At 46.9% G+C, this 26,483-nt stretch overlaps 1 protein-coding gene across 3 annotated transcripts in view; it reads right to left on the bottom strand.

The window, feature by feature from the left end:
- The window catches only part of CDH13 (cadherin 13), a 1,039,621-nt gene that overhangs the window by 18,226 nt on the left and 994,912 nt on the right, over positions 1–26,483 (bottom strand). For all 3 annotated transcript variants that reach the window (XM_049622721.1, XM_049622720.1, XM_049622723.1), the window contains one exon: positions 16,219–16,361. In XM_049622721.1, the coding sequence (XP_049478678.1) occupies positions 16,219–16,361 (143 nt within the window). The remainder of the gene's footprint in view (positions 1–16,218; positions 16,362–26,483) is intronic.

The following is a 26,483-nucleotide window of genomic DNA, read 5'->3' as shown; positions in this document are numbered from 1 at the left end:
GCTGGCGGCTTGCAGAAGACACAGGGGACGTAAATTGGAAGAGGAGGCAACGGACGGCAGTGAAATGTGTCGTGACGCCCCAGAGGATAAGGGGTAGAGAGAAGCCACGGGATTTTGCAAGGAGAAGGGGACTGATGACTTCTCTCTGAGAGCCTTCCACTATGGAAGAACCAGCTGGGAGGAAGCCGGGCAGTGAGTCAAGAAGTGACAATAGAGACTTTTCAGCGGGGCTGGTGGAAATGTAAATATATCGACACCCAGGGAGAGTTTTAGAATAAGCGTTCCAATAAATAGCTGCTAACGTCGAAACACAAACGTCATTCACCAGCAGAAGGATGGCAACTTCTCATGGTGGCACACCATCAACTTTGGTTGGATCGAGAACTCAAAAGAAATGGGGCATCTGGGTGGCTCGGTTGGTTAAGTTCGACTTCGGCTCAGGTCATGACCTCACGGTCTGTGAGTTAGAGCCCCGCGTCGGGCTCTGTGCTGACCGCTCAGAGCCTGGAGCCTGTTTCAGATTCTGTGTCTCCCTCTGTCTCTGCCCCTCCCCTGTTCATGCTCTGTCTCTCTCTGTCTCAAAAATAAATAAACGTTAAACAAAAAAAAAAGAAATGTGTAATTACTTTGAGCTTGGCTTTCCACTGTCAGCTTGTCTTTGGTAGAATTTCTTAATTGGAAAATTATTTTTCTTTTTTTTTATTGAATAACTGAACATCTCAGAGGAATCCATTATATATTTTTCCACTCTGAATATATCATGAATATATTCCACTCTGAATATATCATGATGAAGTGCCATCATTTGGTAGAATGGATGAGAAGGCATTAGGAGATAGCTCCAGGAGCCCCGCAAATATGGGAGCTTCTGGGTTTCGGCAAAAATCCCTCTCCCCTTCTCATCCCTTTCTACTGGCCATCGTCAGTCCCCAGCGGCCTACTCAGCAGGACCAAATGTCAGCACCAAAGCATGGTTGAGAAATCCTCTCCTGTGGATTTTCGATTTCAGTAGGGAAAAAGCTTCCATTTGAGCAAAACTCCCAGGATGTGGAGCTAGAACTATGATTCCTCCTCCTTGCAGCCCCCCTCCGCCAGGAGCCCATGGGCCATGTTCTCAGGGTAGCTGCTTTAAGGATCAGAGGACATTCATCCTCAGGAGGGATCACCTGTGGTTGCCGGGGCTCCCGTCTTCATAGGTTAGAAGATAGAAAGGCCCCTGAGAGATGGACCATTCCTGGCAGTGGATTTTAAATGGAATGGGAGGTGGGTCCTCCTTTGGGAGTTCGGTGAAGGCCATGGTCCTGCTTCCAGAGAAAGGCACCTACATTCACAGAAGGTATTGCAGACCTTGTAAGTACAGCTGTAAGTTCAGGCAGCTGGTCTGGGATACCTCTGTTCGTGAGTATTTTATTTTGTTTTACTCAGAATCCTGACCAAATAGGATTTCTACTTTAGCCAAAAAATACTGATTTTCCTGATAGATTCCATTATTTAGACGCCAGATGTGTGTGTGTGTGTGTGTGTGTGTGTGTGTGTGTGTGTAATTTATATAGCTACATATCTATACATCATCTACATATCTATATATCTTATTGGTAAGAGACACAACTAAAAACAAAGTGTAGGGGCACCTGGGTGGCTCGGTAGATTACATGTCTGACTTTGGCTCAGGTCATGATCTCACAGTTTGGTTCCTGAGATCAAACCCCACATTGGTCTCTGTGCTGACGGCTCAGAGCCTGGAGCCTGCTTCAAATTCTGTGTCTCCCTCTCTCTCTGCCTCTCTCTCAAAAATAAATAAGCATTAAAAAAAACCACATAGTGTAATCCTAATTAAAATATCTATAATTAGAAAGAGATTAGAAAGAAATATACCAAACTTAGTGATTTTTGCTCCAGGTAATTAACATTAAAATAATACTTTAAAATTTTTTCTTTATAGTAACTATGTCCATTGTAATAATCAGAAACAGAAACGTAAATTCAAAAGTTATACAGAGGTTTAAAAATATTTTGGCAACTCTACTTTCTTTTCTCTCACTCCTTTGTTTGTTTTTATGACGAATTGATATTTGGTATATTTACAGGGTTGGGCTTACCCCTACCACCTAATTTTAGAACCTTTCCATCACTCCAAAAAGGAAGCTGGGGCCCACTTGTACTTAACTCTTCATACCTAACTTCCAGCTCTAGGCAACCACTGATCTACTTTCTTTCTCTACAGATTCATGTTTTCTGGACGTTTCTATAAATGGAATCGTAGAGTAAGTGGCCTTCCCTGTCTGGCCTCTTTCACTTGGCATCATGGGTTTGAAGTTCATCCATGTTGTCGCAGGAATCACTTCCTTTTCATGGCTGAATGCTACTGCATTCCAAGGCCAGACCGTGTTTTGATGGACATTTGGGTTGTTGGCGCTCTTGGTCTGATGTGAATCATGCCGCTGTGAACACGGGCATAGAAGGGACTTTTTTCACCTGCTGCAGTGCTCCAAATGTATGTCCTCAAGAGCGTCCCCTTGGAAGAGTAGGGTTCCTGGTCTCACCACAGTGGGACGGGCTGGCTTCATACACACAGACCACCGGGATCTGGACAAGAACTTTCAGAACTAGCTCTGCAAAGTACAGGGAGGTGGTAGGTTTTTCTTTAAAAAAAATTTTTTTATGTTTATTTATTTTTGAGACAGAGAGAGACAGAGCATGAATGGGGGAGGGTCAGAGAGAGGGAGACACAGAATCTGAAACAGGCTCCAGGCTCTGAGCTGTCAGCACAGAGCCCGACGCGGGGCTCGAACTCACGGACCGCGAGATCATGACCTGAGCCGAAGTCGGCCGCTTAACCGACTGAGCCACCCAGGTGCCCCATGGGAGGTGGTAGGTTTTTCTAGTCCCTGGTCTCACGTCATCCCTGAGCTGGGTCTAGAGGTATGCAGCATGGCCCCTACCTTGGGACTCATGAGTGGAAGTGATTTTCGATGGGGAATAGTGTGCAAAGTGAGTTTGCCTATGTGAAGAATAAAATGCAGGGAGAGAGAGAGACAGGGGAGAAAAGCAGGAAGCTTATTCCTGAGCCCCGTGGGCTCTGAGCATCAGGACTGTTCTCCGGCCTGGTACTCAGTAGATTTTTTGAGTTAACTTAGGTTGACCGGAAAGAGCTAATGATGAATTGCTCTTTGCGTACATGTAGCATTTATGGCTACATTTCCATAGGTTTCAAGCTCTATCTTGCTTCTATTCTGAGAGCAGTAGTGACCTTGTCTATAGTCTAGTCCTTCCTCATCCCCGCTAGAGGAGAAATAAAGGGTGCATTGGATGGGCTCTGTGAAACTGGGGCTGAGGGTAGGAAGTCCATGCCAGGGTCAAGGAGAGAGACCTCAGATGATGCGTCAAGAAGCTTGAGGACCCAATTTTGGGAGGAAAATCAGGAAGATGGGTCAATGTAAGAGGAGCCCAAGTTCAGATGTGGGCTCCTGAGAGAAGGAAGGCACCCCAGCTGGTTTCTGAGGCTTGTTTGCAGGGGCAAGAGGTGTGCGAGTGGCCATCTACTCTGCCTAAGTTCCCCCCGTGTTCCTGGGCTTCTGCTGAACCCTCACTAAGCAGCTATGAGCAAAGAAATGCCACATCTATTTCTTCATACGAACAGGGCTCTACTGTACCTTCGCCTTTGCTTAGAAGTGAGAGTGAACCCCGCTTCCTCTAAATAAGATTATCCTTTGTATTGTTTTCTTCAGCTGATATTGTATCTGCGGTGGCTTCTCAGTGTCACTATTTACGTATCTGTTTTGGGCTGTGCCCCATAAGCCAAGAATCTCGTCGCTTTCAAATCCATAGGCATTTAAAAAAATTGCTCTGTTAATGCAGAGCTTGCCAGTTCCATTTTACACTCTGAAAAATTTAATAGCAAACCAACCCAAAACCCGGTCAGAAAATAGGTTTGCAAAATACAATGGCAGGTTTCCACGTGTAATGCTTCACGTGGACCTGAGGTAATTATTCACATAACTCAACCTTAAACATGCCTGGAGTTGGAGACAGTAATCTGCAGTCTGAGTGGTTCGTAAAGAATTCAACATTTTGGTCTTTTGTTTGTTTGTTTCCATTCTGCTAACTTCAGAGGAAAGGAAAAAAGGGGAAGAGTTGATTTGGAGGCTGTGGTGAAACAGGAATGCCTCTTTTCATTCATTCAGTCAGCAACCATTTACTGGGGACTCTGTCCCGTGCGTGCCTGGCCGGATCTGCGTGGAAATCAACAGCTCGGATGCCGGCTCTGGAGGGGCTAATGGTGTGCAGGGATGGATACGTACACCGATGCGGGACAGCACGGTAAAATGGGAAAGACATGAGGATAAGGTGTCGTGGAAGCTTGTGGCATGGAATAACTTACTGCCTGGCGGCAGATCGGAAGGCTTTGTGAAGAGACAGCATTTGTGCGTGCAGGAACTGAGAATGCTTTTGGAGAGGGAGCGGTTGTTCTGGAAGGAGGAAGTCGTGGGGCTGTTTTGTGGGAAGAAGTCAGGAGAATGGCTTTGATCAAGGCAGACGATGGTGCAGGCACGGGAGGAGGGGACTTGAATGAGGCACGAGGACGCAGGAAGACAGCTGGGCGCCGGCGCGGTCGGGATGCGGGGTCACGGGCTGGACCCAGGAGCGGGGTTAGGGGTGGTGGCGGAGGGGCATCAGGGGGATGGGTTCCAGCTGGGGGTGGGGGCTGTGCAGCCGGCTTTGCTATTCCCCAAAGTGGGAAATGGGGATACAGAGGAGAACCGGCTAAGAGACGCTTCTGCAGGATGAACCACGCTGGCAGAGATGGGCATTGCAGGCAGTATTTTAATGCCCAAATCAGTTTCTTTTCCCCAATGAATGTGTGAAAACATTGTGCTTAAGACAGTTGATTTGGCTGCTCAACATGGAAATGTCCTTCTGTCGGGTAGATGAATCTCCCCTTAAATCTTAAATTTCCCCATAAGGCAGAGGTACGATGCCCATGTGGAAGGCGGCATGTTTTGGCCAATTTTCTGATTTAGAGCGCTACTCTGAGTGGAGGACTCTGTGGCCCATCCCTTCCCTGGAAAAGTGCTCAGACCACCACCAGGGTGGTCGTCAGGTGGCACTTCCTAGCTGGCCTCAGACATGGGTGATTCTGCAATGATAAGGTTAGAAAATCAGTCGGTAACTCGGTCCAAGTCCATTGACTTAAACATCTGCTAGGTGTTTACTAGATACCAGGAATTTTGCATTCATGATTTCCAGTCCTTATAACAACCCAGCAGGCAGGGAAACTGAGGCTGAGGGAGCCTAAGTCTCAGACCAATCGTGGTCCATTGAGGTTGGGGGGCTGGCTTATTTCCAGGTGTCGCAGAGCACTGGGCCGCCACTCTCTCCACAGACCGCGCATGCTGTCAATAAATGGCCACGATCTCCATCTCTCTATTACCAGATCTCCGGGCTTTTTTATCGGGCCATTTTGTCAGTGACAAAATTGTAGCTAGTATTTTCAACGTGATTGATATTTTACTGGTACTTGAAATAACGAGGAATGATGGCTGGGTCTTCAATTTATTTTTCTTCCTCAATTACCATAACAGCTGAGATAAGGGGTGTTAAACTGGCTTAATTGGGTTGCCATCATAACTAATGGCTTGATTTTATCCAAACTAGCATATTTTAAGCAGAATTAATCTAAAGGATCTTACTACACCCCCCCATGCAATCTGCAACTTGGTGGACGTACAAAAAGAGAAAGACCACGACTCCGAGGCACCTGTCTGAAGTTCAGGTCTCCCCACCCCCTGTTGGAAGCTGGTATTATTTGGTAGTTATTTCCCTATGGAGCCAGATGACACTTTTTTTCTCTTTTAATCAGTCTAAATGTACTTTGCACAATATTTCAATTTTGAGTCAACTGGCATTATCAGCACATCTATTATACAGGGAATGAGGGAAAAGGCAGGTCGAGACATGATAGATCTTAGCCTATGAAAAATCATTATCCCAGTATATTCCATTTTAATCTTACAGCTGGCCTGCCTGCTTCTATATCTGTGTCTTCTTGGGAACCCACATCGCATTTTTCACCAGCAGACTCCAATACGCTTTCTATGAGTCGCTAAGTCATGAGAACATGCGGCCGAATTTAATGATAATTCGGCTTGTTTTTACACTACCATTCCCCTGTTCTTCAGAATGAAAATAGATGGGGAACGGGACACTCTGATAATCATAGAAAGACTTAATCTAGATGCTAGAGATAGTATGGGCTTCCTGGCTCGAACTGTCTCGTATGCGCTGAGCTCGAGGAAGAACCTGAACTGATCTCCCCCCCCTCCCCGCCCCCACCGTCCCCTTTGTTTTCTTTAAACTCTCTCCATAGTGTGGGTGCTGGGGGCAAGGCCACTTGGACTTTACTGAAGCAAAATATTTGCCTTTGGTGTGTGGCGTCACAATTTAGATCTTCTCGGAGGGCAGAAGAGCCATTCAGTAACCATCAAGGAACGCTGAGCCCTGTACAATTTCAGGAATAAAGATGAGGTTATAGGTAAGAGGGAGGCAGGAGGGTCAACCCAGCAGAATTTGGAGCAAAAGGCCGTAAGCTGGAAATCAGCAGCCGGCTAGGCCGTGCCTGCCCATGACCATCCCCTGTGGGATTCCAGAGCTCTTAGGAGAAATTGCCTGTGACAGTTTTCAGCCCACATAAGACAGTGAGACTAACATTTGACCTTTCTGGTGATTACCTGAGCAGGAGTGACAATCACACAGGGATTTACCCGGTGCTAATTGCTGCCCGTTTGCTCCATTGTCAGCACATCCTCCAAAGGGATTCCATCTTACTGCGTTCCAGAATGTTCTCTCTCCACCTTGGTGTTTTCCTTAACAGTTGTTATCCGCCCCCAGCAATTTTGGCAGGCCAGCAATTTTGTGTTCGTTGAAGTCTTTAACAGAAGGGTTCGCGTACTCTGAAGGCACGACCTTAACCTTTTCAGAAAATCTGGACCACATAAGGTAAATGATGATATTCATCTCCAAAGATAAAATGCTTGCCAACGTGAAAGGTCATGCCTTATTAATCTGTAGGATTAAGGGCTTTATTCTTCCAATCACTTAACTGCAGCTGCTTCTGCTTTAGCAAAACAGAAGCATTTCACTTATAATTTAGGAACCGTGTTGTTAGGTAATTTGCAACTCATTAAAATTGATAATAGTTTATGAAAAGTGCCTTGTATATCCTTGACTGCTCTGTGGGTTACAACCTAACCTTTATCCATGGGGAGGGACTAGAGTGCCTTTCTTCCCCATGGGCGGGGTCAATATCACTGTGAAGCATGATTCCAGAATCCATCTAGACTGGCTTTGGGGCCCCATGCAAAGGTCCAAAGAGCTTTTCATCGATGTTAACCACAGAACAAGTCTCCAGCTCTGCTTCTGAGTGTATTTTTAAATTCCCCCATCCTGATCTCATAGTCTCTAGTCTCTAAGAGGTACCTAAAAGAAAATTCTCTTGTGGTGCTGCCTTGTCATTGTTGTCAACTGCGTCAGCAGAGCTGTGTGTAGTAAGTTAAGGTTGCGAAGTACTGTGCGGACCTGAGAATGTGAGCTTTGCTCTGTTCCCTCTGACATCCTGCCACTCACCTTTCCTGGAGTATCAGCCCATCAGCAGCTGAGACTGTCCTTCTATAGAACCGTAGGGTGCTGAGAGCCTACCTTTAGGGGAAACAGGTACTTCGAGAATACATGAATGGTTACAGCTCTCTGGGGGAAGGTGCTGCAGTCCAGGTACACACTCTCTGTGTAGTCATGCATTTTTTTTTTTTTTTTGGCGTTAAGTTTTAATTGAAATATTAGGAACACTCGTATTTCTATAAATACACAGCTTAAAGGGTTTTCACAATCTGAACGCACCCACGTCGTCCAATATTACAGGGTCAAGAAAGACATCCAGCAGGTAATCTAGCAGTGATGATTGGCTCTGCTTGGGTTTGAGCTTTATATGCATGGAACCATTCAGGATGTGGTCTTCCGATCTGGCTTTGTTTGGTTCAATCTTACGTTTGCAAGATTCGTCCGTGTTGCTGTGAATAGTTGCAGATCGTTCCTTCTCAATGTTGTACAGTCTCAATTGTGTAAATGACCCCACTTTACTTATTGCATTCTTATCGGGCATTTGAGTAGTTTCCAGTTTGGGGGCTATTATGGATAGCGCTGTTATTAACATTCTGGCACATGCATTTTGGTGAACTATCCACATTTCTGTTGGATATACAGCTAGGTGTGTCATTCCTCGATCGTAGGGTGTACATTGGTCACCCTTAGCTGATACTTTCCGTGTCCAAAGTGTTTGTACCAGGTTGGCTTTCCACCAGCTGGATGTGAGGCTCCTGATGATTTCACATCCTTGCCAACACTCGGTAGGTTCCGTGCGACCAGTTCAGCTCTTTGGTAGGTGGGTCACAGTATTGCATTTCATCGTATGTCTTTGACTGATTTGTATTTTAATTTCTTTCTGCATAATTTAATTTTTATTTCTTTGAGTCACGGAGTTGTTTACCTCTTCCATGTTTATTGGCATTTATATATCCTCTGTTGTGAAGTACCCACTCAAGTTCCTTCCCTATCCTGTGTTGGGCTGTGTCTTTTGCTTACAGATTATAGGATTTCTTTGTATTGTAAATATCTTCTCTGGGGGTTACCTGTTTCCTTTCTTTTTTCTTTTTTTTGCCAGAGTTTTTTTTTTTAAGTTTACTTATTTATTTTGATTTTTTTTTAACGTTTATTTATTTTTGAGACAGAGAGAGACAGAGCATGAACGGGGGAGGGGCAGAGAGAGAAAGGGAGAAACAGAATCGGAAGCAGGCTCCAGGCTCTGAGCCATCAGCCCAGAGCCCGACGTGGGGCTCGAACTCACAGACCGCGAGATTGTGACCTGAGCTGAAGTCTGACGCTTAACCGACTGAGCCACCCAGGCGCCCCTACTTATTTATTTTGAGATAGGGTGAGAGTGTGAGCTGGGGAAGGGCAGAGAGAGAGAATCCTAAGCAGGCTCCGCACTGTTAGCACAGAGCCCGATGCGGGGCTTGAACTCACAAACCATGAGATCATGACCTGAGCCGAAATCAAGAGTTGGATGCTTAACCGACTGAGCCACCCAGGGGCCCCACCTTTTTACTTTCTTAATGATATCCTTTGATGAACTGAACATGTGAATTTTAACATCACCTGCCATGTTTTCCTTTTGGTGGTGAATACTTTTGTGTCCCACTTAAAAAAATAGGCAAAGGCCTATGTCAAAGACACCAGTATGTTTTTCTCTAAAAGATGTATTATTTTATCTTTCATATTTTGGCCTGTAATATATTTAGAACTCATTACTGTATATTGTCTAAGAGAAGAGTCAGGATATACTTTTGTTTTTCATATGTGTATTCAATTAACCCAGCATTTTTATTGCAGAGACCATGCTTTCTTGTCTCCAACCACCACGTCCTTGTCACAAACAGGGACTGTGTGTGTATCTGCTATTAAACTCTAAACTCTCTATTCTACTTCATCAGTCTTTTTTTCTGTCTGTGTGCAACCACCACAATTGTAACTACTATTGTTTTCTAATAGGTCTGAATATAGAAGAGCATAAGTCTGCCAACTTATTCTTCAAGGTTGCCTTGGCTAATTTTAACCCCTTATATTTCCATATGAATTTTATAATCCATTTCTTCTCCTTCACCTCAAAACAAAGACCTAGGATTCTGCTTGGTATCATGTTGAATCCTTTAGGTCAGTTTGGAGAGAATTTACATTTCAATAGCATTGACCTTCTAATCCATGAACATGGTATGTCTCTCTATTTAATAGAGTTAAAAATTCTCTTAGTAGTGAATTTTAGTTTTCGATACAGAGTCTTTCTGCTGTGTCCTCACATGGCAGGGGTGGGGGCAAAGGGGCTCTCTGGGGTCTCTTTTAGAAGAGTATTAATCCCATTTATCTGCTTCCATTTGCATGACCTGGGCACCTTCCAAAGGCCCAACCTCTAGATGCCATCACACGAGAGATTAGGTTTCAACATATGAATACTGGGGGTACACAAACATTCAATCTATAGCACCAGCCATCCCGTACTCCAATGCTTTATATCTTTAAACATACAGCCATTCTCTCCTTAAGACATTTGCCAGGTTTTAACGTGGGTTTGCTTCCTCTGTGAGGTCTTTCTTTCAGTGAGACCCCAGGAGATTTCACCCTGTCCTTTACAGGGCATTTGTCCGTGGGGGAAAAGCAGCCATGTGTTTAAGCACCCTCAGGTTTTCACTTTGTCACATAGGCTCTATGTGACTGTTATGAGCATTTCTGGTTTATTTCCCTTCATCTTGGGCCCTCTGTCTGGGTCAAGCCCGACCCTCACCCAGAATCAGAAAAGACCCTCAGAGAGAAGAAATGGCTGGCTACCTTACACTTTTTAAAGAATGTTCTTCCCTCTTTGGTATTTTCACTGAGGCTTCATGGCTTCTTCAGCTCTCTGACGCCTTTACCATTAAGTATCTTTTGGGGCGCCTGGGTGGCTCAGTTGGTTTAGCATCTGACTTTGACTCAGGTCATGATCTCACCGTTCATGAGTTCGAGCCCTGTGTTGGGCTCTGTGCTGACAGCTCAGAGCCTGGATCCTCCTTTGGATTCTGTGTCTCCCTCTCTCTGCCCCTCCTTTGAGCTAGCTCGCTCCTTCCCTCTCTCCGTCTCTCTCAAAAGTAAACATTAAAAAAAAGATGAAGACTTTTGGGGAGGGACTAAAGTCTGAAGTTGTAATCTATCCTGATTTTCCTGGGTTTTGCACTATTACATGCTACCTGGAAGGCCCTACAGACATACCTTTTATCAACATGTTTGGATATAAATTCCTGAGGGACTCCTTGTTTAGAGAAAATAATTTTATTTTGCTTTAGCTTTCCTAGGTTACATGACAAAAAAAAATCTTTGTTCTTTCATTCCATCAGATACATTGAATGTCTGTAAGTTAAATAAAATCAAATGCTTACTTTGTGTAAAATGGAGACATCAATTAAACTCTTAACTTTGATTTAATAGGTAAATGTTACTGTTTCCTGGTTAAACATAATACCTAGAGGTAAGTTTTCGGTGAGCGACAAAAAGGAGACTTTACACCAAAGTTCCTTTGATTTATGAGTTCTTTTTAAATTTATGTTCTTTTTGCTCTAAGTCTTTTGGGCCTTGTTCGAGATTATCATCTCTAATGACAATTCTGTGTATTAATGCCAACCTGTTTTCTATTTATCGTTACATCTTCAGGGATATTTCGTCCTTTTGGAAACATCTGTGACACCGGATTTTGAAAATACTTGTTTGATATTAGTATGAAAAGAGTTAGACAAGAAGTAGATTTCACACCGTATTTTTCTTGAGGACCATTCTTGGCTCCATTCTTTCCTTTCTATAACCTCCACTGGGGTGAGATTAACATGTAATGAACATTTCATATGGCTTTTGATGGTGAGTGTAGAGGGCACAGCACATTGCTCTCTCATTTCTTTTTATTTTTTTATTTTGAGAGAGAGAGAGCACATGTGCATGTGTGAGTGGGGGAAGAGCAGAGAGAAAGAGAGAGAGAAAGAGAAAGATAAAGAGAGAATCCCAAGCAGGTTCCACATTGTCAGCACAGAGCCCAGTGCGGGGCTTGAACTCACAAACCACGAGATCACGACCTGAGCCAAAATCAAGAGTCGGACACTTAACTACCCAGACGCCCCCACTTTCTCACTTCTCACAACAACCCTCTTTAAAAAAATTTTTTTTGATGTTTATTTTGAGAGAGAGAGAGCGTGAGCAGGGGAGGGGAAGAGAGAGAGAGGGAGACACAGAATCTGAAGTAGGTTCTAGGCTCTGAGATGTCAGAATAGAGCCTGACATGGGGCTCAAACCCATGAATCACGAGATCATGACCTGAGCCAAAGTTGGACAACTAACCGACTGAGCCACCCAGGCGCCCCAATAATCTCACAACAATCTTCTAAGTAGGAATTATCTTCCTTATTTATGGAAATAGAACCTGAGTTGCAGAGTCTATAGGCAGCTTTCCTAGTTACACCTAATTTTTCTGGAAAAAATTAAAGTGTACTTCACTTCTAGTTTTCTTTTTTTGATGAATAACTGTGTAAAATATTTCAAGGCAATGGCAACTCTATTTGCTGTATTTCAACCTTTCTTCATGCTGTTCTTAGCTGAGAATTTTCTCTACAAGTACAGATACTTGTGGTAGCACAGAACTCTGAAATCATTATTTTAGAGGATCTATAATTGATACTTTTTATTCAAACAGCATTTTAAACTTTCCTGGCTTCTTGTCACCCACTGTTGATGCCCTTAACACTCCCGTCTAGACCTGTTCCTTCTACAAAACTCACCTGTTCTGATGGCTCCCATCTCTTTTGCGTGGGTGGCTCTCTAAGAAAAACCTCCTCACCTCTCTTCCCATCCCAATTTCCCAGCTTCTCATGCGACATCACCTCCACATCCTACCCCCCCTCCCCAAATAAAGACAACCTGGGAAGAACCCTTTGAAACCTGTTCCATTTCAATGGAATACTCATTCCTGGTTTCTGGACTAGAAACCTGATATCACCTTTCAGTATTTTATGTTAAGTATGTATTTGTTTCCCTCTAGGTATTTTCTAGACTCACCCTTTCTGGTCCATTTCTATTGTCACCAGGCACACCCTGATGCCTGCAACTAAGAAAGTGGCAATGGCTCTCAACATTTTTCCTGACTCTAGGCTCACTCCATCTAAACCGACCTCGCCGCTTGGGCATTGGCCCACGCTCTTACCCTGATTTCTGCCACAGCTTTAGGAGGCCTCCTTGCCTCCCCCCTCATCATTGGGGGCAGTTTCTGTACAGCCATAGGGGTTATCTTTCTAATGCACAAGGGTTATTCTGGAGGCAAGGAAGCAACGTAATCAAATCAAACACCTTGGCATAGCATATAGAGCATTTCAGGATCTGTTTCAGGATCCAGTCCACAGATATGTGAGTGCCTGCTCTAAACCAGGCACTGTGGTAGCAGCCAAACATTCGACAAAAGAGCTGGTACCAACCTTAGAGCAGTGGGTGCCTGGCCATTTCTCTGCTCCTAGCTTCGCATATATGGAACCTGCCAATCTAGCCTTTTCAGTGTCTCACATATTCGTATTCTTTCAGGCTTCTACTGGAATGTGTTACCTTTTCCAATCAACAAAACGAAAAGGCTACATGCTGACTGGGAGAAGATATTTGCAAAGGACATATCCAGTAAAGCGTGAGTACCCAAATATATAAATAACTGATATAACTCAACACCCCCCAAAATAAATAATCCAATTAAAAAGCGGGTAGCAGACGTGAACAGACATTTCCCCAAGGAAGATATACAGATGGCCAACAGATACGTGAAAAGATGTTCAGCGTCACTTATTGTCAGGGAAATGCAAATCAAAACCACAACGAGATGTCACCTTGCACCTGTCAGAATGGGTAAAATCAAGAACACAAGAAACCGTAAATGTTGGCTCGAATGTGGAGAGAAAGGAACCCTCTTGTACTGTTGGTGGGAATGCAAACTGGTGCAGCCACTCTGGAAAACAGTATGGAGGCTCCTCAAAAAGTTAAAAATACAACTACCTTACAACCCAGCAATTGCACTACTAGGCATTTATCTACCGGATACAGCTGTGCTGTTTTGAAGGGACACATGCACCCCCATGTTTACAGCAGCACTATCGACAATAGCCGAAGCATGGAAAGAGCCCAAATGTCCACTGATGGGTGAATGGATAAAGAAAATGTGGTATATATATATATGCAATGGAGTATTACTTGGCAATGAAAAAGAATGAAATCTTGCCATTTGCAACTATATGGATGGAACTGGAGGGGATTATGCTAAGCGAAGAAGTCAGTCAGACTTCACTCATATGAGGACTTTAAGAGACAAAACAGATGAACATAAGGGAAGGGAAACAAAAATAATAAAACAGGGAAGGGGACAAAACAGAAGAGACTCATAAATATGGAGAACAAACTGAGGGCTACGGGAGGTGTGGTGGGAGGGGGGATGGGCTAAATGGGGAAGGGGCTTAAGGAATCTACTCCTGAAATCACTGTTGCCCTAGATGCTAATTTGGATGTAAATTTTAAAAAATAAAAAAATAAAGAATGGGAATGGGATTACAGAACTGTGTTGCTTTTCCTCAACTCCTCCTTCATCACTCTGTAGGGATCCCCTTGACCAAGAAGCTCCCTGTGACCAGCACGAAGGCTGGACAAGGGCCCCCTCTGGGCTTAGTTCCATCAGAACAGTTATGACATTGCACTGTGGTCTTCTTCTTATTGGCCTATCTCCCCAAATCACTCATTAGCTCATGGAACACAAGGCCCAGGCATTATTCAACTCTGGGTCCCCCGGACCAAGCCCAGCGTCTGTGGACGAATGTCTGTGTGCTACGTCATCATGCCATTTCCTCCTCAAGAACCTATGGGGTCTTTTGGCTGCCGCCTCTGTGAAATGACTCATGTGGATGTTGAGACGCTTTGAAGATATGACTGTTTGGCTTCCATCCAAACAGGTTTCCACTTGCTCACTCACAGGGGATGTACCGCTTCTCTCTCCCTTTCTTACCGCCCGCACCACACTCCCTCCTAGTCTTGGTTCCTCTGCTCTGTGTTCTTGGGCACCTTTACCTCCTACCCTGCCACGGGTGCAAATCCTACCTGCCTTCCAAGGCCAAACTCAAAGGCTGGCTTCACCGTGAAGCCCTGTCTGCCTATCATACACCACGCTGACCGTGCCCTTCTCAGACACCTGATCCCGTAGGCGGCTTCCACGTCAGTACCTAGCACACGGAGACGGAGTCTGAGAGTTCTTAGTTCACCTGTTATCGAGTGTAACGAAGGGCACGTAAAAGGCCCTGTGAATACTCATTTTGATATACGGGACTCTAAACTGAAGCTTGGGCCACGAACCGCGGGCTTTTGAGAATAAGAGGGAGAGCAAACCTTCTCAGGTGATCGATAACGATAGACATCTCATCTTCACCAGCTTAACCTCCAAACCGGCTCTGACCCCCCCATCTCAGCCAGTGGCAGCTGCTGTTAGCTTTGGGTCTGAAACATAGAGACTATCTCCAGAATCTGACCTCTTCTCTTCTCTCCCATTTCCTCTCCCATTCCGGGTCCATGACCTCTTCTCCTCTCCCATTCTGGGTCCAAGCGCCCGTCATGCCTACATGGTCACCAGTCTCCTAAGAGGTCTCTGTACTTGTGTCCTTGTCCCCCACGTCTGCTCTCAACAGGGCAGCACGATCCTGTCACATTGAACCCTACCTGGCCCTTGGCAACGGCGTCCCATTTCACACACAGTGAAATCGGAGGGTGGTGTAGGGCGACCCCCTTCCCGTCCCGCCCACTCTCTCTGGTCCGACCCTCTTGGCCCTCTGGCTCCTCCCTTAGAGAACTTCAGGGCTCCCTTCTCCACTGTCTTCATGTTTCTGCTCCAATGTCACTGCTCCGGGGGGCCCCCGAGGGCTGCCTCTTGAGAACTTCAGGACCCTGTCATCCACCATCTGTTCTGTGTTTTCTTGTTTCATACATAAATAGTACGTTCTCATCCCCCCAACCCCCAAAGTGTACTACGTATTTTACTCAATTTTCTTCCTTTCTCTGTGAGCATATCAGCGGCACAAGGAGAGTGGGTTTTGTGTGTTCGCTGCTGTATCCCCAGCATCCAGAAGGGAGTCTGGCACCTGGATGTTGCATCATTAGCTTCTGAATGAACAGCAATTGTTCTGCGATCATGAAGCTCCTCGCTGAGTGCACCTGATGTCTTTCCATGGTCTCCTGTGATAACAGGATAAAAGCTGCGGGGGCAATTCAGTCGCCAGGTTTGGCGAGGCCCTCTGGGACAGCATGATGCCAAGACAAAGGACGTCAGCGTGCCTTCCTGGCCCTGGCGCCTACCCCGGATGAAGCACAGTGAGCTCACCACTCTGACCTCTAACTGGACAAAGATTGGAGAACCCGGCGTATAACTGACTCACCGTGTGTTTATGCGTTTGCTTTCCCCGCCCCCGCCCCCTCACATTTGTATTCTTCCCAAGAACACCTCCAGGTGTTATGAGAGGAAATGTAACACGCGAAAACACACTTACCGCTGAGACGTATACACTTGGTGGCCCTTTAAAAATTACTCACCACTGTCGATTGCCAGGAAGAGGGCTGCATACACGCTGTTGTGGACGAATGGCGACTCACGGTCCAGCACGGCCGTGGTGTCAACGGTCCCATTGATGGGGTTGATATTCAGCCAGCCGGCTGGGTCCTTGTAAATGGAATACCTGGAAGAAAATCCCAAACAACATCATATTACACTCAGCACAGATTCAGGAAATGTTCACCGAGTACTGGGCACAAGCTCTCAGGCCAGGTACCTGGGAGAGAGGGAGGGAGGGAGGGAGGGAGGGAGGGAGGGAGGGAGAGAGAGAAAGAGAGAAAGAGAGAAAGAGAGAAAGAGAGTGAGCACACAAGCAGGGGTGGGGGGTGGTGCAGAGGGAGAGGGAAAGAGAATCCCAAGCAGTCTCCGCACTGTCAGCATAGAGCCCAGCCCAGGGGCTGGATCTCACAAACACGTGGGATCATGACTTGAGCCGAAATCAAGTGTCCATGGCTTAACTGACTGAGCCACCCAGGCACCCCAGGTGCCAGGTAATTCTGGTTTTGTGTTTGTTTTTTAAATTTTTTAATGTTTATTTATTTCTGAGACAGAGAGAAACAGAGCATGAGTGGGGGAGGGGCAGAGACAGAGGGAGACACAGAATCCAAAGCAGGCTCCAGGCTCTGAGCTGTCAGCAGAGCCCGATGGGGGGCCCGAACCCATGGACCGTGAGATCATGACCTGAGCCGAAGTCAGACGCTTAACCGACTGAGCCACCCAGGTGCTCCCGGGAAATTCTTAATACGACCCCCAAAACATCATTACAGTTAGAGTTGTTCATTTAGAAAATGACGGCTGACCAACTCTGTGCTGAATATTTGGTGCGTGCACCACCTTTGTGCCTCACGACAAGCCTGTGAGGAGAGAGCTCATATCTGCTGGGTTCTCACAGAGGCAGAGTTCATGGCCGTCCAAGTCCGGTTGTGTTTCTTTTATACCCTGGGTGCGTCCCTGTGCAGAGCCGGTGGGAGAATCCCTACCATGGAGATACAGGTAGGACTCATGGACGCCTGGAGGCAACAGCCATTACCTCTGATGGAGGGTAACCCTGGGGACCTCACAGAAGATGTAGCATCTGAACCAAGGCTGGAGGAAAGGGTGGGGTGCTGTCAGAGATTGAGAGGGCAGACAGGTCAGGAAGAGAGAACAAAATGAATTAACACATGGAACAGAGAGATTTACTATGTAGCAGGATCCTTGCACAAGAGTCGTGACACTGAGGCTTTTCTTTCCAGGAAGCAACTTTATTCATGCCGGCATGGCTCAGTTGGGTTCGTACCCGAAGAACTGAGCCCCAGATACCACATCCTATATTTTTTATACATTTTCTATTTCTTTGTCTCTCATATATGGTAACGCACAAACATGCAGTCTGATTAAATGGTCTCATGTTACAATGTCGTGAGGGATATTGTCATGTATGCGTGTAGCCAGGTTGCCTTGAGTTTTTTTTTTCCCCTCCCCATAAGGAGGGGACCCTACCACAACTAGAGCATAAGCTCCACAAAAGCAAGGACATCTGTCTGCTGTCATGACAACAGCTCTGAAAACATTGCTCAGCACATACACAATACTCAATAGACAGCTGCTGAGTGAATGAGTGTTTAGGTGTCAGAAGGTGGATGGTTGTGGTCCGAACATACCTTCTCCAGGGGACACTGAAAGGAAATGAGTTTAGATAGATTATAAAGACCCTGAACCACTGTTGTAAGGGGTTTGGATTCTGGATAATGGGAAACCTTCAAAGAATTAAAAAATGTTAGTATTTTTTGAGGGTTTTGTAAAAGTAACCCATTCTCATTCTAAGAAGTTCAAACCAAATGTGCATTAGGTAAGAAATGAAAATCCCACCTACCAGGGAGATTCTAACTGAACAGGACTCCGATTTCTTTGAACCAAGGGGCTTGGGTAAAGGGGGACTATCCCAGTGACACATGGCAATTTCTCCAATCACTCTGATACCCGAGCCAGAGAGATGCTTGTGTTTTCCTGCCATTCCCCACCAATCTTTGGAATATATTCCCCTGAAGAGACATGAAAACTGATGGGTCATCAGTCAGGCAAAGGTGCCTGAAGTCAATCATCTCTGCCTTATACTGCTGGCTTTGGTTCTGAGAATGTTTAAAACCTGATTGAACCATTAAGAGTTTGGGGCAAATTGCCGTCTTCGTCTTCACAGTGGAAAAGACGTCGCATCTTAATCCTGGGGACCTGTGAATGTTACCTTATGTGGCAAAAACCTTGCAGGGCTAATAAAGTGGAGGAATTGGAGGTGGGGAGGTGATTTTGGATCACTGGGACTATCTGCAACCACAGGTGTCCTTTTAGGAGGGAAGCAGAGAGAGATGTGAGACACAGAGAAGAGAGCCAAAGTCCCCGTGACCGTGGACGCAGGGACTGGAGTATTGCAAAGGAGCCTTCCCTGGTGTTTTCAGAGGGAATGTGGCCCAGCTTGATTTTGGCCCAGTGAGGCCGGCTACGGGTGTTTTGGACTCCAGAACTGGGGAAGAATCAATTTCTAGCCCCACCAATTTTGTGGTGATTTGTTATAGCAATTTGTTACGATCATTTGTTACGGTGACTATAGGAAACTAAGACAGTGGGTATGATATCCCCACTTACAGACGAGGACACTGAAGAACAGAGCACACACCTACCGAGGTCATAGAGTCGGAACGCGGACCCGGAGCCCTGGCTCTGAACCCCCACTCTAAGCTGTTTCCCAGCTAACTTGCTAAAGCGTGGTCAAAAGATAATTGCCGAGGCCTAAGAACGAGTTATCTCCAAGGACAGAGCGAGGATGACTCCAAGGGTAGTGGGTCGCTTCTTCATGAGAAGGTGAGACTCAAGGAGCTGTCCACACGTGTGTGGCCAAGGAGAAGGGGACTGCCATTCCTGACTTGGAGGCGATCTCGGGGACTGGGCAATGTGACTGCTATCCGAGGGAGGCTGTGGTCACAGAGAGGAGGGGTGCTCAGCCTGGGGCCTCGAGAAGGGAGCTGAGGGATGAGAAATCACTGGAACAGCCTCCAGGAGACACGCAGCACCGCACACGTGGTCCCAGTGTGACCACCAGCTAGGGAGACCCTTCCGCTTGCTCCCAGGCTCTGTTGCAGCCTCAGCACCAGCCTCTGGACGTCCCAGGGCTTCTGCTGGGCACTGACAGACCCTCCAACATAGTGTCTCACTTTAGTTTAGAGAGAAGGACTCTGGTTTACTGCAGTCCCTCGTGAATTTGGGGTCCCGTGAACAGAACTGAGCACCTCTGTGTGCGCCAGTCAAATCAAATCACATTTTTATGTTGCAAAAGTAGATGAGCCAGACCCTGGACTGCTGAGCAACACCAGGGGTGGGCCTTGCTAATGCTTCCTACAAGGCATCAGGTCTGGTCTTTCTAGAACAACCTCAGGGGTGCAGTGCCCACTTAATCATGATAAACCGAGTGTTTACTATGCACCAGGCACTTTTCTAGGACTGCCCTGTACCTATTCTTTCAGCCTCACATCAACCCTGAGAGGCTGATAATATTATTATTCCCATTTCACAGACGGGGAAACTGATGAGATGCTGGATGCTCTAGATCTTTTCATGGTCTTACTTTCTTTTCTACTAAACTCCAGCCTGTAGATGTCTTCGTTCTCGCAGAACTCCTCTCATTTAAAATCTACTATGCACTTCACTTAATTTTATTTTTAATGTTTATTTTTGAGAGATAGAGAGTGCAAGCAGGAGAGGGGCAGAGAGAGAGGGAGACACAGAATCCGAAGCAGCTCCAGGCTCCGAGCCATCAGCACAGAGCCCGACGCGGGGCTCGAACCCACGAACCGCGAGATCATGACCTGAGCCGAAGTCGGACGCTCAACCGACTGAGCCACCCAGTCGGTCCTGCTTGTGTGTTTTTAAAAAAACCTTAAGTAGAATTTTTATTATATTTTTATTATAGTTGAACATCTGACTTCGGCTCAGGTCATGATCTCGAGGTTTGTGAGTTCGAGCCCCGCGTGGGGCTCTGTGCTGATGGTTTAGAGCCCGGAGCCTGCTTCCGATTCTGTGTCTCCCTCTCTCTCTGCCCCTCCCCTGCTTGTGCTGTCGCCTAACATAATTAACTATAAAAAGATAAAATAAAAACATCTGTCTCTCTTTTCGACATCGATTTACATCTCCACCTGCAAACTTCTACTTGTCTTCAAAGACCAGGCTGAAATGTCCCTTTTTGGTCCTTCTGTAAGAGCTCCCCAGTGAGAATTAGTCACTTCCTCTTCTAGGTCTTTGCTGGGCACAACCATAGAGTAGAAAGCCTGTTGGAGATAATAGGGGCCCTTGCAGGCCGGCTACTTTCACCAAAGTCCACTTCAAGACGTCTGGATGAAGTTCAAGTGCCATGCTAGCACATACTGACTGTGCCCGGCCCTGTGCCCAGGTCGTCAGAGTCAGCACCAGGCTCAGTTTTGGGGTTCCCAGCAACCAGATGAAGTTGGCATCATCCCTGCTTTGCGGACAAGCTCACCAAGGTTCAGAGAGGCTTAGCAACTTGCCCAAAGCAGCACAGCCAAGAAGTGGCGAGAAGTGTTCCCATCAGGTAACAAGTTCACGGTGGATCCAGGAGTGACTTCAGACAGTTCAATATTGGAGATAATCAAAAATTTAAATGGACCGTATTTTATTCCCTGATGACTCAAGTCAGAGTTTAGAAGGTAAATGAAAATGAATTAAATTATCTAGGCTTTTCATGTTGGCAAGGAAACAATACTCTTTGTTTCTCGCTCAGTTGTGGTCTTGGTCTCCTGATGCTCCGTTTCTTCTCTTAGATAAGGAGCAGTTCTATTCAGTGGGAAGCTTTACAGACGTGAACTTGGAAGCTGGCCCCGGGTGCAGTCAGCCTGACCCCGTCACCCTCCCAGAGAAAGCAAGGGCCTGAGCGTTTTACATGGTAGCTACTCACGATTTTTCTTCCTTAAAAAACCAATCAGGTATCCATTGCTGCGGCTGTTTTCTTGTGTTGTCACATGGCCTTTAATTTTGTCTCCCTCTATTATTTATTTTGTTTGGCGTCTCTCCCCATCGGAGACCTTGGGGAGGCACGCCCTTGTCCCGGGTCTCCACGATGCCAGCTTGCTATTTCTACTCAGAATCCCAGCCACGGACAGAGGACAGGGGCCACCCCACTGACTGAGCCCAACGTCGTGTTACCCTGTGCCCGCACAATGCAAGCTGAGAGCTGCGTGCCAGAGCCTGAGGGTAGGTGTGATTTTCCCCAACCCTAGAGCTTTCCACCCCACAGGGGTGAGCAGCTCGAGACCAGCAGTCAAGCCGCTTTTCCACTTCCTGGGTGATGGGCCCTTTTGTCAGATCAGCCCTTCTGACCAATTCGCCAGACGCTCTATGTAAATTTCTGACATTTTCAAAGCTGTCTTTTTAATAAAACTTTTGGTATAAAAACACCAGCGTGCAAGATGTTTTCCATGCTTTTAGGCCTGAAAAACGCATACGGCTTATTAAATTGGAATTTCCGGGCAATTTATCTGTAATGTGAACTTTGCTTGTTACAGGGGAAGAAAAATCAAATTAAAAACGGGACTCATTTCAGTCTGTAATGTAGCTTCTCAGGAGCTGCTCGAGTGCTTTCGGAGATTTAGCCTTTTCTGGGTGTCGGCCTCAGCTGACATGGGGCAGGATAATTAGGAGGATCAGACCGTGTGGGGACATGGGGTGGGGCATGTCTGACCATGCTTGGGCCCTGCACCTCTCCTGGGAAGCAGGCTTACTGTCAGCAGGGCCCCAGCGGAGCGGGAAGGAAACTGCCAGGCCAGAGGCCAGGGCCCGGTATTTCCTGAAAACGATTTCCAGAGCTCGGGTTGCCCGGCTCAGACCCTCATGGGGCCCTGGTAGCAATGGGGAGGAGGGAGAGACTCAAAAGGTTCGGCAAGTCTCTTCTGTAAGCTTCTTGGGTTCTTTCTGTGACACGAGGGATCTACATTTGTTCAGCACGGACACCAAAACCACACGGGTTATCACGGCCTTCCTTTTGTGTTAGACTTAAAAATGTTACAAAGCAATATACTATTAGTACAGGAATACCCAAGAGGACCAATGCCATATAGTAGAGCACCAGAAATGGGCCAGTTATGTAGACAGGTTGACAAACAGATACAGATGTGGACACAGATATCGACTATAATATATATCTACCATCTATAATTGCTAAATCGAGATCTATCAATCTATCTAGACAGACATTTTATATATACATATATGTACGCATAGCCATATATACGTTTGAAAATTTGCTATTGGCTATAGATGGCATGTTAGATTGTTTGGAAAAGCTAGATCATTCAATAGACTCTGTTGACTCGTTATCCATTTGGCAAAAAATAAGCTGGGTATCTTTCTGATGTATTGGACCCTCGGGCATATTAGAATATAGGTGAATGTATACAGAGAGGTCTGGGTGTCTATTTACAGACAGGTAGCACGGATCACTTGGGGAAGGAGACTTGGGCTGGGGCTGGTGTCAGAGGAAGTCAGTCCAGGATCCCCAGGGCTTTGTACATATACGATAGAGAAGCACTTGCCCAGAGCAAACACTCATGGGGACCCGTCAGAAATATCCTGGCTGGTATCATGTATCGTAGGGAGGGTGGGTTTTTTTAGACCTACACATGAGTCTCGCTGTAGTTCACTCCCAAAGAGGGGTCGGCAAGGACGGGAGGGCCTAGAAAAGGAAAGCTAGGAAGTGAAGAACACAGGCATTTTATATTCCTACCGACGGAATATTTGTCCTGAAGGAGGCAAAGAGCCTGTAAAACCACGGGGAAGGAAGGAAGCAGGAGGCATACCTTCAGCCCCCCACTTAACTCCAGCCCAACGGGCCCCCTGTGTCAGATGAAATAGTTGCTCGGGTGATTCAAGTCAACGTCTTTCCTTAAAAACAGAACTAGAGTGTAATAGAATTCCCAGCTGAAGGAAGTGCGTGGTTTTGAAATGGTTCACGTAGCTCTGGCTGTCAGTGCAAAGGAAAGGCCGTATTTCCAATCTCCCGACCAAAATACACAGAGCAGACTAAAGGGCCAGCGAATCTGACAATCCTGGTTGAGTTAGGCAGCCAAAGCCCATCACAGTTCAGCGCTTGTGGAGAGCCCAGGGGCAGTCAGGGGACCAGAGCCAAAGACATCAGTCTCAGTAACAGGAAGAACTTTACAAGGAAGGGGAGAAGGCCACAACTAGCAGATGTGGACAAGAGGGGCCGCCCACTGGGTGGCCTGGGCAAGGAAGACAGGGCTAGGGCTTGTCCAGCCTGGCATGGGGCATTGGGCGTCCACGGCTCAGTAACAGCTGGGAACAGGGTAGGAGCCCTGGGCACCTCTCAACCCTTCCCTGGACCCCCCTCTCCCCAGTATCCTAGAGTTCCTGGCGGAATCTCGTGGTCATCCTGCATGAGGCTATACCAGATTCCAGTTCTGACCGTCATGTTCTCTTGGAGGCTGCCATCTTTAGGTGGCACGAGGGCAAGGCTTGGTTAGTTCTCTCCAGACATTCTGACCCCTACCATGACAATAGGCAAGGCACAGCCATACCCAAGGAGGTCACCTTCTGCCCCTGCAGTGGACCAAAGTGGGTTTGGTGGGAGTCCGTTATCTCTGGGCTGTTACAGGAAGTAAGAGGTAAGACCCTAGGGATCATTGTTTGCTTGGACCACAGCACTGTACCTCTTGGCTTTTATTCTACTTAGTACAATCCGTTCTCCAAAGAGCAACCAGGGGGACTGTTTTCAGTTTTGCATCATATCGTGTGAGTCTTTGCTCAGGATCCTCCAATGACTTCCCATTGGGCACAGAATAAAACCCCAACTCCTGGCCATGACATCCAAGGCCCTGACTCCCCACACTCATTTCCGAATGATTTCCTTGCCCTCCCACCGCTTGGAGGCATATGGGCTTCCTCTGGTTCCTTGAAAACACCACATTCATTCTAGCCTCAAGATTTTCCATTTGCCTCATGGAATGTAGCCGCTTTAGATGTCCTCATGCGTGTCTCACCACCGCTGAGGGTTCAGCCCAAACACTGAGACCTCTCTGTGCCCGGCGAGACCACTGTAAGTGCTCTATCTCAAGTCTGTGTCCTTACCTGGCTGGCTTCCCAGCATATCGTGTAAGCTCCTTGGGGGTAGTGACTGTATCAATCTTACTCAACTCTCTGTGTCTAGTACCTAGAAGATTGCTTGGCACCCATGGTGTAGGTTGAATGAATGAATGAACGAATGAATCAGAGTACGAGCCTTCCTCAACATCCTTTGACTGCCCCATGTCCTGGGTGACCCAGAGTTTTAAAGGAATTTTGTCCTGAGGTGCCTGTCCGTCCCTTCCCCATGGACAGACCTCTCTCTCGAGAAGGTCGCCAGACCATCTCTCTCTCATGACAGCCAAACTCCCCCCTAGATGCTGCTCTAGACACCCCTTCGGTACCAGCTTCCAGAGCCCTCTCCCGGGAGTCACGCAGAACACGCTCAATTCCCCAGCAGCGAGGTGTGACAGCACATGTGAGGTGCTGTCCACCAGGGATGCTTGCTAGGGACCCGGTGTCCAGGGTTTTCCTGGTGGAGGGGGCCAGTGCCGGTCCTGCAGGCACCCTGCAGGAAAATCGCTGGGTTCCAGAAGGACAGCAATTGCTCAGCCTAAGCCATATTTGTTTACACAGACACTTCAGGCACAGGGAGCCACTCCTGCCACTGAGGGTGGCGAGAACCCTCCAGAAATCCAAGTTTTCGAGCACCAGCGGGGAGCCAACCCAGTAAGCAGACCTTTCTGGAGGCCACGGACTCAGGCTTGCTGTGTGTTAACTCTTTTCTGCACGGTGCGTGCTCAGAACAGGATAACTGACAGATCAAAAGAGATGCGACTCGTTTTTAGAAATCATGTACTTTCTAGTTCTCCTACCTTCTTAATTCTAGAGGCCATGTATATATATAGAAGGAAGCTGGACGTCACAAAGGAACGTGTGTTGATAGGTGGCTCCAACCCCTCTCATGTTCACCTAAGGACACACTGACTAGGTCTCGTGTATTCACTGCAGAAAATTCAGGCAATACAGACGAGCAAAAAAGACTACCGTGCAAACCACCCTGGTCTACCTTCAGAAACAAGCACTATTCAAATTTTGGTCCGGAGGCTTCCAGCCTATGTAGACATATACACGCGCACATATGCACGTTTCTAAGGTGACCCCACTGCTCACTCACTCATTCTGAGTAAATATTTACCGAGCGCCTCAAGTACCAGGCACCAAGCTTGGTTTCGAGTCCGCAGCGGTGGAGTCCCTGCTTTTCTGGAACTTCTACTCCAGCGGGCGGGGGGGATCTTGCTTAGTAATTGCACAAATGGTTATTTCGTTACACTTGTGAGGAGGGTGGCGAAGGCAGTATTCACATAACACGTTGCGTTGTGTGCTATGAGCGTTTTCTATCTTCAGTGTTTCTTTTCTGTTGTATCTGGAATGGGGAGTCCGCGTTCGTTGATCAACAAGGTGATGCCACAGGATGTATGCACATGATTGAACGTCATTCACTGCCCATCGACCTGGGAGGTAGATATTATCACCCCCATTTTACGGATGAGGAAACAAAGGCTCAGAGTGGGCCAGCAGCTCGCTCATATCATGTGGCTCTTTCGAAAAATTATTCATTCATTCATTCTTTCTTTTTAAGTAGCCTCCATGCCCACCATGGGGTTCAAACTCACCACCTCGAGATCAAGAGTCACAAGCTCGACTCACTGAGCCAGCCAGGTAGCCCTCCACCAGCCAGGTGGCCCCTCGTGTGGCTTTTAAATGGCAGAATGGTGGCTCCAGTGCAGATCTCTCTGTCTCCTGAACACAGTTGCTATGTTTTGTTGGCCTTGGAAATAGCCCATGGGGGGTCGGGAATTTCCTATGCCATTGGCTCTCCAGTCTTGGCATATAGCAGAGTTACTGGGCTTGTTGGGTATGAGAGGGCCTTCTCATTTTTACCAAGCCCTCCAGCTGGTTCTGGCTCACCAAAGCTTGAGAGCCACCGTTCTGTGAATCATGATCAAACACAGAGCTGTGCCCCGGGCTGTGTCCTGTGGTTGGGCTTTCCCTCCAGTGGGGTAGGTGGGGGGAAGGGGGGGCTCGGAGCTCCGTGAGCTTGCAACTCCAGGATGGTAGCATTTCCTAAGAAAAATCCCACACACACACACACACACACACACACACACACACACACACACAC

The sequence above is a fragment of the Panthera uncia genome (assembly GCF_023721935.1).
Source record: "Panthera uncia isolate 11264 chromosome E2 unlocalized genomic scaffold, Puncia_PCG_1.0 HiC_scaffold_20, whole genome shotgun sequence".
Lineage (NCBI taxonomy): Eukaryota > Metazoa > Chordata > Mammalia > Carnivora > Felidae > Panthera > Panthera uncia.
Note: the sequence above shows the minus strand (reverse complement) of the source record. Positions and strands in the feature narration are given on the sequence as shown.